Source organism: Sminthopsis crassicaudata, chromosome 3 (genome assembly GCF_048593235.1).
Source record: "Sminthopsis crassicaudata isolate SCR6 chromosome 3, ASM4859323v1, whole genome shotgun sequence".
NCBI classification, from domain to species: Eukaryota; Metazoa; Chordata; class Mammalia; order Dasyuromorphia; family Dasyuridae; genus Sminthopsis; species Sminthopsis crassicaudata.
In genome coordinates, this window is record NC_133619.1 from 114478420 (window position 1) to 114494753 (window position 16334).

The following is a 16334-nucleotide window of genomic DNA, read 5'->3' on the forward strand; positions in this document are numbered from 1 at the left end:
GGTCCACTCTGCTTCTCCCAAATTTCTCTTTAAAATCTATATTCAGTACCATGTTTGGTTTTGTTTTTTAATTTTTCATTTGGTGGCTATTTTTATTCTGCATTTTTGTTATCAGATGACCTAATTTAGCCCAACACAGAAAGCTTTTTTTTGAGTTACACTGAGACACTACATATGAGGAAGTATATGAGAGAAGACAGTGTGCATTGTGATAATGGGGAAGGGAATAATTAATCCTTAATTTAACCATTTATAGCACTTTCAACTTCACAAAATGTTTTCATTCAACAAACAACAGTTTGTTGCAATTAATGGGTAATGCAATTTTAAATTTCTTCCCATTTCACAGATCAGAAAATTGAGAATCATAGCTTAAATGACTTGTCTATGACCACACAGTTAGTAAATATTGGGGTCAGAACTCAAGTTCAGAAATCCTAACACGAATTCCAGAATTCTTTTTTATTATACTCTGCTGACTCTCAATCAAACAATCAATTATAATGCTTTAGTATTCTTTATAATAGAAAGAACTTATGAGTAACGGAAACAACAGAAAGGGCAACAGAACATCCAGAATAAAGTGTATGAATCATACAGCATTCTACCTTGGTCAGAATGCTTTTGAAAAATTTCACTGAGCTCTAGTTATAACATTTAAGAAAGAAAGAAATAGAAAGGTTGAAAGGTGTACAGAAGTAAACTTCCTAATTCTTGAATGCAGGGAATACGTATTTTATCTTGTAATTATATGAACTTAGCAAATAGTAGTCATTTAATAAAAGTAAATAAATCATATCCCTCTCTAATACATCTTTCACGGAATTGCCAATATGAGGAAGATGGGTGGCCCAATAGATATAGCCCTGGCTCTGAAATCAGAAAGACCTGAGTTCAAGTGTGGTCTCAGATACTATTTGTATGGTACAGGCAAGTCACTTAGATTTTGTCTGCCATAGTTTTCTTAATTGTAAAATGAGGACAATGAGACAAATCTACCTCCCAGGATTGTTGTGAGGATCAAGTGAGACAATATTTGCAAAGTATATGCATAGTTCTTGGCATATAGTAGCCTGAAGAAATATTTATTTCCTTCCTTCTTTTCAAAGGCAATGTCTCATCATATCACCACCATCGGGGTAAAAAATTTCTAAATCTCCTTATAGATTCCAGGATTAGGTAAGGAAACACAAATTTATAGAGTGTATACCATGTACCAGACACTATGGTAATTAAAAATATTATATCATTTGATTCTCACCACAAGCGTGAGAGGTAGATGCTACTAACCTCTTTTTACATTTGAGGAAACTTATGAAAATGGAGGTTAAATGACTTTTCCAGAGCTAGCATCTGAATGTGCAGACTGAATGATCCCATAAGACCAAAAAAAAAAGAGTTAAAGATTTCTGCTTTAAAGGTATGTTCATTACTTGCTAAAGACATTTAAAATGGCTTAATGGTTTACCTGTGGCTTGTTTTATTGAAAGATTCTGAGGTCCTTTCCAATTTTAAGATGCTATAGTATTATAGGTTTTGATTTTTAATCATATAATTTTAGACTAATATTATATTGGATTGGGCTTTCCTAAGAGTCTAAGTTTGTGTGCCTAAGTATTGTTTTTATAGGGCACATTTCACAAATATGTAATTGGGAGAAACCTAAATTTAATTACTAAAACATGATTTTATTCAAATAGAGCAAATATAGGTCTTATGTCGTATATATGAAAAATATTTGAAGAGATCATAAGGGATATATAATGAAAAAAGGAGTTGAATGAATTATATAATAAGAATATAAGATAAGATATAGATAGCCATTTTACTCACAAAATATTGAAACTCCAAAAGCCTCTACCGTACTGGGCAGGTTATCTATAGAGAATTTTTCAGGGAGATATGGAGTAGCTTCAGAAAGGATAAGAGGGATGAATACCAATAGTAAAAAAAAAAAATTATGATTTAATTCTTATCTTTGTATTTCCCAGTGCCTAATATTCTTCCTAGTATATAAATAGTTAGTAATGAACACTTCTTGATTAATTGAACACAGATAGTAAGCAAAGTATCCAAAAACTTGCTCTACCAATAAGTAATAACAAAAACAACTATACAATCAAAAAATAACAAAAACATTGGTGATCATTAAACTCATTAAATATATATTTCACAGATTATATTAAAATTGAAAATTATTATAGAATTATAAATAATGAACTAAGTTATCTTTGTTACATAGTGGGGAATATATCTTTGTGTTTTTTCTCCTGGAATTTGTATAGATGATCGAATATGAGTTGTCAGACTATAGCAATTACCTTTTTAATGTGTAGAGATGTCTACTTCTGTGAGGTTTTCCTAACACCAAAGAACTTATGCAACATATAATCAAATCTCTAAGAGAAAGCTTTGGGGAATATGGCTTGATATATTCTCCAGACCTTCTCCCAATCCCCTTGAAGTTTTATACATATAAATATATATATATATATGTATATATATATATATATATACATATATATATATATATATATATAGTACAAATTATAACTGGAGTAACCTATCTTTGCTTGCAGAAATTCTACATATGCAAGGAAAATAAAATTATTTCAGTATTGGCCTTTTTATGCCATCTATTAGAGAATTACTCAGATATTTTCTGATGAAGAGGAAGCTTCAGGCTTCATTATTCTTCACTTATTCCACACATGTTTATTAAGTTTTGAAAAATGACATGGTAGTGTTGTTACGAGAATCAAATGAGACAAAGCACCAGAAGGCAATTTTCATATTGCAAAAGCCTATATAAATATATAGTGGTATGATTGCTATGTCAATTCTTTGATATTAAAGGAGAATTATATAGACAGCATATAAACATATAATGTAAAACTCTGACAATCACTATTGTCCCTAAATTTCTACTTGTTAACTTTTTTTTTTTTTTTGAAAACACAATACTACCCCAGGGTATATCTACTTTATGGTAAGCCAGTGATGGCATTTTTGGAGCCAGAAAATATGATTAAATAACACACACACAAAAAAAAAAGATGTCAAATGATACCCTGAAAATGATTGAGTTTAAAATGCAAAATAAAAGCAATTGAGAGTGATTATGGTAGTTAATCATTTTAGGCTTTCCTTTGAAGAATGCACCTTCATTTAAAATTGAAAACAAATGCTATTTTTGCTGTTTAGTATTCATGTTGGTAGATTTGGTTTATTGGCTAGAGTAGACATTAGAGTATACATGCTACCTTCAGAATTTGTTCTTTACTAATAGTGTGGTCTCTGCAATATACATATTTAGCTCTTCGGGGTGTGTACTACAGCTCCCTTTGGTGTTCTATATATAAATTTGCTCAGCAGATTTGTGTTATTAAAATGTAAATAATGGTATATAGAACATTTGGCAAATGAAAAAACCAAGTAGGGAATAAACAATCATATTTATTGTTAACATTTGGACTAGTTTATTGAAACACACCTTGCAGTAACTGTCACTAAAATGATTAGTTATAAAGTTTAAATTTTGAGAATTGCCTATTTGGGTAAGCTATGATTTTATTTGTATAGTTATGATATTCACTATTTGAAGTACGAGATAGAAAATCTTCCCAATACAAACCCAACTGTATGCCTTTAAAAAATGCATTTACTGTGCCTGAGATTTAATCATACATTGTTTAAAATTAATTATTCCATTTTAATTGCATTGTATAAACAGAAATGACCTGTTAATTTAAAGGAAATCTATCAGCACAAAATGAATTCAGTCATATAAACAAGCAAGATGAACTTGACCTTGTTTGAACTTGTTTTGATGTGGCCCAGATGGTAGGCTACATGCTTGAATAGCAGGCTAAAGCAGAGGAAAAACTCATATAGCAAGATCTAGATTTATAGCCTTTTGCAAATTCCTACCTTGTATTGTCCTTTCAGCATCTGTTCTGCCCCCGCTGCGGTCAGCTTCTATCTCTGGGGTCAGAGAGTCTAAAAGCACAGAAAGGTGAGACTGACATATTTCATTTGATTCCTATAGTCCTTTTTACAACCTGTTACTCCCATGCTGAATTACAATACAATCAACCTTCTTCATTTAAAAAAAAAAAAATGTTGAACAATGACTGGAGGTCACAATAATTTTAGGAAGATTTAGAAAGATTAATGAGCAATGAAAGATGGTTCTTAAGCAGGGAGGTAGAGGAAAATGAGTTGTCAGACTAATAATTTAGCCCGTTTTTAGCAGGCGTATTAAGCAGCTGTGCAATATTTGCTCACAGATCTAAAAAGGAAATAAGAAAAAGTAGAATAAATTTATGAAATAAGGGAGAACTGAAGGGTTGTGTTGCTCTTACACATGCCTTCCCCTCCAATATTAAGTTTTTCAGTAGAGATTAATGAAACAGATAAAATGAAAAATGTAAATTAACAGAATAATTTTAAAATCATTCTTTCACATTATAAAAGAACAGTCAGTGTTAAACAATATATGACTTCTTACCATTTAAGACCCTGAGACTATCTGTTGATGCTGCCTGTTTTAGGGTCTGCTCCGCTTGTTCTCGACGCTTAGTCTCAAATTCAAGAGCCTCCTGCAATTTCCTTTTTGCCTTTTTCTCCTTCTTTAGCCGCTTTTGAACTATTGCTGTAAAACATGACATTTTGTTAACTTAACACATTACATTTGTCTATTGCCCATGGATATAGTGGCTTGGGTCAACATATAGAAAGCAAAATGGGATGAGCTAATTATTTAGATAATTGGTCTAAAACGCATTTCTTCAAATAGGAAGGTGAAGCTAAGTATTGCTGTTACCTTTTTTTTTTTTTTTCCCCCAGATTTATCTCCAAATTTTCAACTTCACTTTTAATATATAAAAGTAGCTTTACTAGAAACAAAACTTAAAATATTGTGTTAGTAAATAACTTACATAGCTGTTAGTAGAAAGAAATCGTATTAAATATAATCGGTAACTAAATTGCCTCCTCCTTGGCTCAGAGGTCAGAACAGTCTATATCTATCTGTTCAGGTAAACCAAAGGACTTAAGTTATTTAAATTACACTGAGCTAACTGAAAGGGGCAATTAGAGGAATTCTTGGTTTATTTGTTTGTTTTTCTTCTTTCTGGGAGGAGTCTTATTATATTCCCCATGGAACTAAACAAAAAAATTTAAATAATTCCAGTTGGAATCTTAAAAGATTCAGTAAACATATGTAAGAAACAAAATAGGATTTGTCTAAAGTATATTTATAAGGTTAGAAGAAATGAAGACTTTCTTGAGGATATTTCATTATATCCTTAGAAATATTGATCCTTCCTTAACACAAAATGTATATATGCTCCAACACATTGTAACAAAATATCTAATTTTATTTTTTCTGAAATCTAATGCAAGAGAATCTAAAGCCTTTACAACTAAAATATCACAAGCTGCTATTTAAAGCAGACATGAATAAGTATTACAGCAATACTCCTGTTTCTCCTTACCCCCCCCCCCCATTTCCACTCTACCCCCCAGCTGGGACTTTAATTTTATCCAAGAATTTAATGTGTCATCATTAAATAATAATGAATCAATGTTCTTCAAGAAGTATGCATTAAATGTACTTTCAGGATGATGATTATTTTAATTTTTACAGTGTAAGTACATGGCAAATAATCTTAACAAATGAGAAGCAAGCATGTGTTTCTCTTTGAATTAAAATTTTATCATGGCTGACATATTGTGAATGTGACTATGACAAGCAGAGCCAGAATGAGAAAAGCCTCACTGTGTAGCTGTCCACAGAAGAGACATAATCCCAATTTTACTACTTGATCAGACTGCACAGCAGTAGGATGCATTAATTAGAGGATATGCAGATGGGAGGGAAAGAGGGTATTTAAGACAAAAGAAAATGATACAGTTATTGTTCATCTCTAGTTATCCAAATAGATGCCTTGATATTTGAAAAATTTGTATGACTGTGGGTTTGATAAAATAAAATCTCCAAGATATAGAATTAAGGGCATGTTGAGAAGAAAACCAGGATTTAGATAAACAAAATGTTTGCTAATTTTATTTTATCCCAGTATCAAGAGAAGTACAAATGTTGAAGATTGTTCTGGACTTATTGACAGAAGGATATATGTAAACAGAAGTTATTTTTCATAGAGGAGGAATGACTAATCCTACATTATTGCATGTAGTAAAAATAAGTTTAATCCTAAAGTCAACATTCTATTTTTAAAATCCATTTAGTAAAAATAGTGATGCTATCAATTGTTTACATGCTCCTTTTGTCACTGTAAACTTACCTATCATAGGAAATCACATTGTATCAAATCGTTCATCAGATAAAAGATATAAAGTAAAATGACTGATTCCTGACTAATTCTTGAGCCAATAAGAACAGATGACTTGAAAGAAATTAATAAGGTTAAGTCAAGTCAGTATACATTTATTAATCACTTACTATATCAAATGCCAACTGTGGCCCAACCCTCAAATTCCTGGTGCCTAAGACTTTTAGAAAAGAGAAATTACTTTCAACATAATTCATCTGGAAGGAAAAATACTAATGAAATTTCTGTCAACAGTCTCAAAAAACAGTTTCCTACTACTGGCCATTCACCAACTCCTGTGTTACTGAATCAAATGGGATAGTCATAGCTACACTTCAGAATAATGAGACATTTTCAATAGACATATTACTAATAAATAATCATTGCTAGTTATTACCTTCAATTTATTGTTTCACAATTAATTAAATCATAGATGCATGGAGTGATATGTGATTGTTTTGCCCTCTAGTGGTTAGAGGAGTTTAACATGATGTAAATACAGATATGAGCCAACAACATTCTAAAGTTTTTTCAAGTGGCTGCTTCTTTAGGATATTAGTGGCTTAAAACGGAATTTATTCTAATAAAAAGTAGAGTTTTAATGAAAGGTATTGACATGATATAATTCTATTGCAAAATATCACTATGAACATAACATTACTGTGCTTGCTTTCTACTCTTTATCTTAATAGCACTTTCTAGCTCATAATAAAATGTCACAGTCTGCTTATTTCATAGTACTTCTGTCTAAATGTGCTTTTATCATTTAGAAATGGTATATCTTAAAGAGTCAAAGAATCTCAGCATTGGAAAAGCTTCAAAAGTCATCTAATTTACCGCTTATATGAAAATCTCCAACTAAGGAGAATTCACTATTTACAGAGACAAACATTTTCAGTATTGGAGAGACATAATTGTTAGAAAAACTTTCTATACATCACCCTGAAATTTACTTCCCTGAAATTTCTTCCCATTCTTTTTCATTCTGTTTTTGGCAGGAAGGTAGAACAAATAAAACCCCTACTCTACATATTAGTTCTTTAAATACCTGAAAACAGCACAATTCTCAATAGCTCCCCTAAGTTGGCCCCAATGCTATCCAAACAATAGATCCCAGATCCTTTGCTCGAAACTTATTTGGTAGAGCTTCAAGATACTTTGCTATCCTATATAATATTCTCCAGCTTACCAATGCCTTTTCTGAAATATAGTTCTTAGAAATGAGCATAATATCCAAGATCTGATCTGATCAGGCCTTAATATAGTTAGAGTGTGTATAGTCTTATATATGACTATGTTTCTTAAAGAAGCTTAAGATAACTAACTAGCTTTTTTTTGTCTGACATTTCAACTGCTGCCATACTGAATTTTCAACCCACTACAACTGCCTACTATTACTTAAATTTTTTTATATAGCCACACTTTCCACAACTTATACATGTGGTATTCATTTCCTTAAATGAAAAAATATAAAACTTTACATTTATCTCTATTAAGTCTCAACTTAATAGATTAAAATCAATGGCAAAGTAATTTTAGATCCTCTCTGTCATTTAACACATTAGTCTATCTCACCTAATAAATATAATTAGGCTTTTATTTATGTCTTTATTCCATTGACCAAAAAAAAAAAAAAAAAAAAAAAAAAAGTTAAACCCCAAAGACAGATACACTAGACGGGTCACTAAAGACCTCTTTGTAGGTTGATATCAAGCCATAAAACTAACAACAGTTTTGAATCCATTGAACTTATCTTACCCACCTTCTTTTTTTTTTTTTTTTTTTTTTTTTGGTCTGCTTTGTCTGGTTCCTAGTTAGGAGATTTTTAGTTTTTCTTTCTTTCTTTCTTTCTTTTTTTTCCCCACTGTACTCTGATAAAAACCTGAATGAACTTTTTTGCATGTTTCATACATCCCTCCTAGTTTTAGAAAGAACTATCACATATCTCTCAAACTGCCTCTGCTAAAGATCCCCAGTTCCTTCAAAGGAGCCTCATACAGTTATGGATTCATTCTGGCTAGTCAGTTGAAACATTCTGTTGCTTTTTAATGTCTCTTTTAAACTGTTGTATTCAAAACTGAATAAAATACTACAAATGTGTCTTCAACCAGGATGGAACATGGCAGGAATATCACTGCCTTATTCCTAAGAATTATGCTTCTTTTAATATAGGTCAGGATTTCCTTAGCTTTTCTGGCTGCCATATCAATCTGATAATTTCTAATATTTCACTATAAAGTCCCAGAACTCTTTTTTTGTTTGTTTAGAGAAATTCCCATATCTTACCCAGTTTTGATTTATAATTTTTTTATAATTTTTATTTTTATAAAATTTTATGTCAATATTGAAAAGTCAGGTAAGTCAAAGAGGGCACTGCTTTTCAACTTACTAAAGAAAATACCCATAATTATATTAAAATGACTTTAAAAATATATGTGCATATTTTGTCCATATTTCAAGGATCTATTGTTTCTTGGATAGGATATTGACAGCTGTGAATTGTAATCCACTTATAAAAAATAAGTTGCTTGAGACTTAAATGACTGACTTGTCCATGATTATTCAGAAACAAGATTGGAACCTACATATCCCTGATTCCAAAAACAGCACTATATCTATCTGCCTCTCTGATGTCGATTCATTTCATAATGAATTAAAATAAAATCCTCCTTACTACCATCCTTAGAAAGGTTAGATTATGCACTAAGGAGCCAGATTCATCTATGAATATGTGCTTGACTTTACAAGGTCAAATTGTCATATACTTCAATAATAAATACTCACTTTTAGCCATTTATTGGGATAATTCATCAGTCTTTTATTTCAATTGATAAATATCTTGAAGAAGCAAAACAGCTTGAGCAGACTAATTTTTGGCCCTTATATAATACTTTAAATTTTTCCAAAGTGAATGCAAACTAAATGGAAAGTTATTTTTCACTTTTGTAATATTATCAGAGTTTATTCTTATATCAAACTGTGAATCACTAAATAGGATAAGCAATCAGACTTCCATGATTAAAAAGACAATTTATAAATATTAATGTCCTATGATGTGGACTAGAAGAATCATGTAGTTTGGAGATTAAAATAGGCCAGAAATAGAATGAGGTTATAGTTCAAATGCTACTGTAAACATTTTGTGTTAATAACTGTTAAAACTTGGAAATTTTTATTATTTCTATGTTAAACATTTGAAATAAATGTACTATATTTGGCACTGTTACATACCTCTATTCTTCTGTTCCATAGCCAACTGCTTTTCAAGAGTTTCTCTTAGTTCTCGTTCCCTTAGGAAATCCATCTTCAACTCTGTTTTTTCCAGTTGGACTTGTTTCTCTTGAGCTCTTGCATTGTCTATGGCAACTTTCAAGAGCCCCTGTTCAAAGGTAAAATCAATCACTATAATGTTTAGGAACAGAGTCAGTTTTGCTCATTCCATAAAATATTTTTACCTAAAACATCCATGCTAATTAATGCTTTTCACTGACAATGCACTCTGGGCATACACTGGGGCAGTGTATACTCTATCTGAAAAACAAGCCTTCTAGCAATCATTAACATGTTTTACTAGAACAAATTTGAAGATGTCATAGGTATGGCTACTTCCAGTCACTCAGGATTTCTATGTCTAAATGTCCATGAAAGTATTTTATAAATTTTAAGACTAAGAGAGCATGTCTTCGGAACCAAAATATTTTATAAATTTATGACTGAGAGGGCATGTCTTAGGAAACATTTATGAGATAATCATATTTCTGTGATAAAATGAAAAGATAAAAATCTAAATTTAGTAGATTCACATATTGAACATCTATTCAAATATAATAATAATGATAACCTGAAATTTATGTAGTACATTGCAGCTTGCAAATTGCTTTGCATGTGTTACCATGTACAAGAAGTAGACAGAAAGTAGTTATCTAATATAGGGAGATCTTTAAATAGAAGCGAAACAAAACTGTATTAAAGATTTTGGGAATACTTTGAGTGGCCTTTTAAGTCATGGATTGCCTTTTGGAGATGGACTTTATAAGATGCTTATCTATATTATATATGTTTTTTAAAAAGCACTTAGAGAGGAAATTCAGTCATACTCAATGTCCAATTTTGTAGGTTTCAGGATACAACTTAAATGATTGCACACCATCTTTTAAGAACAGAACTGCTTCGTGATTTCTACAAATAAACTTCTTTATAATTGGCCATTGTGGTTTATTTATAAGAACACTGAACTGGAAGTCATAAGATCTATAATTCTCTTCTAGTTCTGATGCTATTTTTTTAATATTGCCTCATCATTCTGGGATTCATTTTCTTCACCCATAAAGTAAAGAAGGTACTTCTTCATCTTAGATCCTTATTCTCGCTTCCAAATATTAGGATTTCATAACATCCAAAATCTTTTTTATTTCATATGTTCTCTGAGGCTGAATCTACAAACTACTCCAATGATAAATTGAATAACATATAAATAAATAAATAAATTGCAATAGATAATACATCTATGCAGACTGCCAGAAAACAGAGGGCTATATTGATGCCTTCACTAGATTATGAATACAATGAACTGCACTTTCAATCAAAACCATGACTAAAAAGAAAAGTTCTGATTCAAAATCATTCCTTTTCTTTCAAGATGGGGAACCTGGCAGAATGATGTGAGCCTTGCCCTTCAGCAGGGCTATCACAGTACATATAAACTTTTCATTCCTTGTATATTCAACTGTGAATTCCAGTATCACTTAATAACCATATTTATACTTTTCCAAATACACACAAATCACTTCTCATTTGTTATACCCAATTTGCTGACTTTTTCACAAGAAAATACAGGAAAAAATGCTTTTGCCATAAAATGTTAGAAAAGGGTTTCTCTGCAGCATTTAGCCCCTCCCCTAATCCATCATGTTTTAAGATAAAACCTAGTGTTAATACCACTGCCATCTTTACTCAATTCAGCAACATTCAAATAAATGTTTTTCTTCATCAGGAACAAACAATTAGTAACAAATGAAAGATATCATTACATCAAGTGCCCTTTTTGATCACCCCAATTAAAACTTTAGTTTAGCTGTATTTTAATTCTAAGATACCAAATTCTAATTTTCTGCTCTGATTGCTCTTGTTGACTTATCTTTGAAAGATGTACTCTCTGTGCAATGTCTAGAGATTATTTAGCAAGATGCCAATGTTGGCACCACTTAATGTGTTGATTGGTTATATTATCAGTAGCTGTTTAAAATAAATTACTATTAAACTATTATTGTCCTTGGCTGACAAAACACAATATTTTGGTGTTCTTTAAATATGAAACAATCATTATGAATAAACATGAGGAATAATGTAAAGCTGGAACATTGATTTGTGCACTTTTATATTACATATCTTTGTAAAATTCAAAGTTGTTAAGAGCAAATCATATCCTGAAGCTGACTTCCTTTCGTTATGTTTCTGCTAATGTAGCTAATGGTAATCCATTACCTGTTCCTGCTGATTATGTCTGAAAAATATTAGCTTTTAGTATACAAGACACTCTAGAGACTCCTTATAAGCTATATAAAATTAAGTTTCATTTTTAGATGTTAAATCAGTGAACATCAGTAGGAGTCCGATGTGAACAAAAATCTGCAGTAGTGCCAAACTGATGCATATGCAAAATGGTGTTATTGCCAGTGACAGCCCTATTGCAAAAAATACCCAAAACTGATTAAATTGAAAGCTATTTTCAATACAGCAGGGGGCTAAGAAAGCAATACTGAGTACTATTCATGATATCTACAAATCATTAGGACATGTCTTAGCCTTCAGTGATAATAGTAATTTCAATTCTGAATAAACACTTGTATATTCTCCAGGTGGATCATCTGCAAAAGATCACACAAAATGCTAGGTCTTACTTGGCCAGGCAGTGTCTAATCCTCTTGCTGGATATTAAGTCAATATGCTGCCAATGACAATGTGAAATACAGCACAACATAAGATGTTAACAAAATGGATGTATCTCCCACAAGGGTAGGTAAATTCTGGTGATTTATAAGTTACATAAAGATAATTATGTTGAAAATCCACATTCTTGATTTGTTTTTAATATAGTTTATGGCAGAGTAAAAGGAGGAGAAACTATATTTGATTGCCCTCCAATTTTTCCTCTTTGGGTAAGGCATAAAGATAGTCATAAATATACATATTTCCTTGTTTTCCAAGATGATCGATATTTTTTTGGATTGATTATCTTCACCCTACCCCAGGGATAGAATGCATTTCTCAGGTTTTTGTTTGTTTCTTTGTTTTAAGTGTCCTTTGAATGTAATTGGCAACTTTTCAATGGTTTTGGCAACCTAGAAAATGTTTAGATGGTAAAAAGCTAGTCCAATTATTAGCATAAAGAAAACTCTTCTTTTAATTGATGTATTTTTTATTATGCCAACATGTAAATAAAAGGTTTATATATTTATTTAAAACAAATCTTTATTAGAATTAAATATAAGAGATCGCCACATGAAAAATTATCAATTAAATTTTACAATATAAGCTGTAAGAAACTCTTTATAAAATCAAAGAACTACAGACTGTTAGAGGTATACCAGAGGATATTAACCTTGAGGTCTATGGAATCTCAAGTTTTCTACAGATATATGTAAGGAGATCTATGAACCTAAAACAGGGAAGAAAACCACACTTTCATACTAAGTAACCTCAAAGAAAAAATTTTGCTTTTGTCTCAATTGTTTAAGAATCTTTTTCTACAAAAGATCTAACAGTTTACCAAACTGACAAAGGAGTTCATGACACATGCTTAAAAGATTAATAATCCCTTATTTAGTCCATTCCTTTTAATTCAATTCAATTGACATTCACTAGGTGCCTACTATGTGCAAGACACTTTGATAGGTCCCTCATTTTACAAATGAGGGAATCTGAGATCTAATGATGGTAAGTGATTTGCCTTAAGTATTTTATAGATAAATCAGGGGCTAGGATGCTTAGGCCAGTTTTGTTAAGCTACTTGAGAACAGGAATGAAATTACTTTTGTCTTTATATTCCTAGGGCCTAACAGATTGACTCTACAAAAGTTGTTTAACAAATATTTATTGAATTAAATAGAATTTTCTCTTTCTGTGATCATCATTTTCCCCTTCTTCTAAGAAAAGAAATATCCTGTGGATCTCTCAAACTTTGTATCTTTTAAATAGTAGAAGGGGGAAAATAAGAACTCAAAAGTAGCAAGTGAGTTTTTCCTTCAGAAATTCTTATGATGGTTGAAAAAGATATCTTCATCTTAAAGTAAATGTGAAGTTTTCCAATGCCTGCTGCAGGAGCGGATCATCAACATAGATGGTTTTTTTTAATGCATTGCCTCCCATGTGACTCAGAAATATATAATGCATGGCATTACTATATATTATTGTTTGGTCCAGTCATTGGGAAGGATGAAACTATACTTTCCACTACATTAAGCAATCATTGGAATATGGGTATTTGAGGTCACCTCTTAATACTTTTTACACTTCTGCTCCTCCCACATAGAATGTAAAACTAGGGAATGTCAGGGCTCTACAGACTTTCCCGTGGAGTTGGTTGAGCAAACATAACCTCACAGAATTTCTTATCCATTTGAAATATTCTAGTTCACTACTTCCCAGCATAGCTTCTGTTATATTTGATTTTTCATTCTTTTTTAAAATTAAGTTAATTGACATTAATATAACAAATAAAGAAATTAAGATCATTTTATAGTGATAGCTTCTTACACAAATATTTCTCTAAATAGGTGTGAATTTAAACAACAAAAAAAATTCATCTAATCCACAAGTAAACTGTTTAAAAATGCTTCCCATGAACTTCTTATTGCCATATGTTAATAACTATTTCAATATTATTTTCTTTTGTAATATTATGTTTATAACTTTAAAAGCTTTATTCTAAAAAACAATTTACAGATTTTTTTTAGATGGTCAGAGAACTCTAGAAATAAAGGTTGAAAACCTAAAATTTACTCATTTTAGGTCAATTTTCCTTCTTTGGGAATAAAGCAGTATGATTTGCTATATAGACAATGATTCAGGTTAAAAAAATTCTAGGTTCTACTCCTACTTTTGATGACATGACCAATGTGATCTTGGATAACTTGATTTAACTGCTCAGGTCTTCTTTGCTCTAAAATAATAGTATTGGTTATGTGGACTTAAAGAGTCCTACTCCTAGAGCTATGATCCTATGGTTCACAAATATCTCATTAGAGAAATATTTATTAGCTCTGGCCTGAACAAAATTAATCCAGTTTTTTTTTGTTTGTTTGTTTGTTTGTTTGTTTGTTTTTTCCCCCCTTCACTTTATTTTCTTGGCTTTGCCAATAAGAGAGTGAATTAAACTGAGTGAATAAATTGATCCTATTTCATTTTAATAGCTAACCTTTTAAAAAAAGATTTAAGATTTTCAAATAGCTTTACATATGTTAACTCATTTGATCCTCACAACTCAAGATGAAGGCAATATTATTATAATCCCTACTTTATAGATGAATAAAACTGAGGCTGAAAATCAATTCACTTGCCCAGGGTCATGCAGGTAATATGATTCCAAATCCAGTACTTTATCCATTGAGTCATCAAGAAAAGTCTAACTTTCTGCAAGATGTCTTTCCTAGTCATTTTCAATCTTTCTACTTTCTCTCTGAGACCAATTTATCATGTGTACATATATGTGTGTGTATACATATATATGTAAATATGCATATATATATGTGCTTATAAATAATTGCATGTTTTCACTTCTATGACATTGAGCTTCTTGAGAGCAGGGACTATTTATTTGTTTTTAATTTCTTTTGTTTGATTTTTATTTGGAAGCTTTTGCTGTTTAATTTACTTTGTTTTATTTTCTTGCTTTTCTTTGTATTCTCTGCACTTAGCTCATTGAATGTGCTAACACTTAACACTTTCACATTCTAGTTGTGACTAATTTTGCTAACAAAATAAATTATGATCTGTAATGAGCCCATGCAAGACCAAACTGAAGACTGGTATATGGTTATAATAGGTAAAATTAGTACTTATTTGCAATTCATTAAAATCAGAACTTTTGTTAATCACTGAGTGAAACTAGGTGACACTTAATACTAAAACATTCCCCAGGTTTTTCAAGTAAACACTTAAAATGAAATAAATCCAATTTTTAAATTGGATATTGAATATGGATTTAGTAGGTTTCTTCATATTACTTATTCAATAATAGCTATTGATTAAACTAGAATGTAAGAATCAGTTTAGTTGGAATTTTTTCCTCCTTTTCACACAATATTCAAGAAATACATATTAATAGAAAGTTTGCAATGATTTAGAGCTTACAATAGTGATATATTCTTTTTCCATAAAAATTCAGCACTTATCTTAGTGATACATTTAGTAATCACCTTTATTCTATATGCAAATAAACCTGTGCTCTCTTCCACATGAGGAAGTGCCTAGATACTAATACTTGATTTGGGACTGAGAAGTTGTTACTTCCTCAAAATTACATAGACAGCAAAATTAGTTTTACTCAAATTCTTTAGTTTTAGAAGATACAACATTTGAACCCAGTAGTCTTGACATTAAGCCCTACCCTCCATCCATTATATTGCCCTGGCTTTTCTTGTCTCTAATATCAAATTATGTATCATATTTAAATAGGAGGATATTATGAAATGCATTTAACAATTATTTTCACATTCAATGTGTTTATAGATAGGTTTATTTTCATATATAAAAACCACAAATTACTATTAATATAGCAAAAATTAAGAGTTTTCCTACTGTTTTGGTGCCTATTTGGTAGACTATTATTTAATTTAGAAGAAATTGTTTAAAGATATGAATAATTTTGCATTTATACATAGGCTGTTTCATATTAAGAATCTAAATGTATTTCAAATCATATATTATCTATCATTGAAGGCATGGCCCTTTCTCTTGCATGGAAAAAGGAGTATAAAACAAGCATACAGTAAGTATGTT

The 16334-nt window shown here is 30.8% G+C and overlaps 1 protein-coding gene across 1 annotated transcript in view; it reads right to left on the reverse strand.

Moving 5' to 3' along the window:
* The window catches only part of DACH1 (dachshund family transcription factor 1), a 482607-nt gene that overhangs the window by 39837 nt on the left and 426436 nt on the right, over nt 1-16334 (reverse strand). Inside the window, 3 exon segments of the mRNA XM_074299233.1 lie at nt 3931-3999; nt 4511-4654; nt 9567-9714. Of these exon segments, the coding sequence (XP_074155334.1) occupies nt 3931-3999; nt 4511-4654; nt 9567-9714 (361 nt within the window).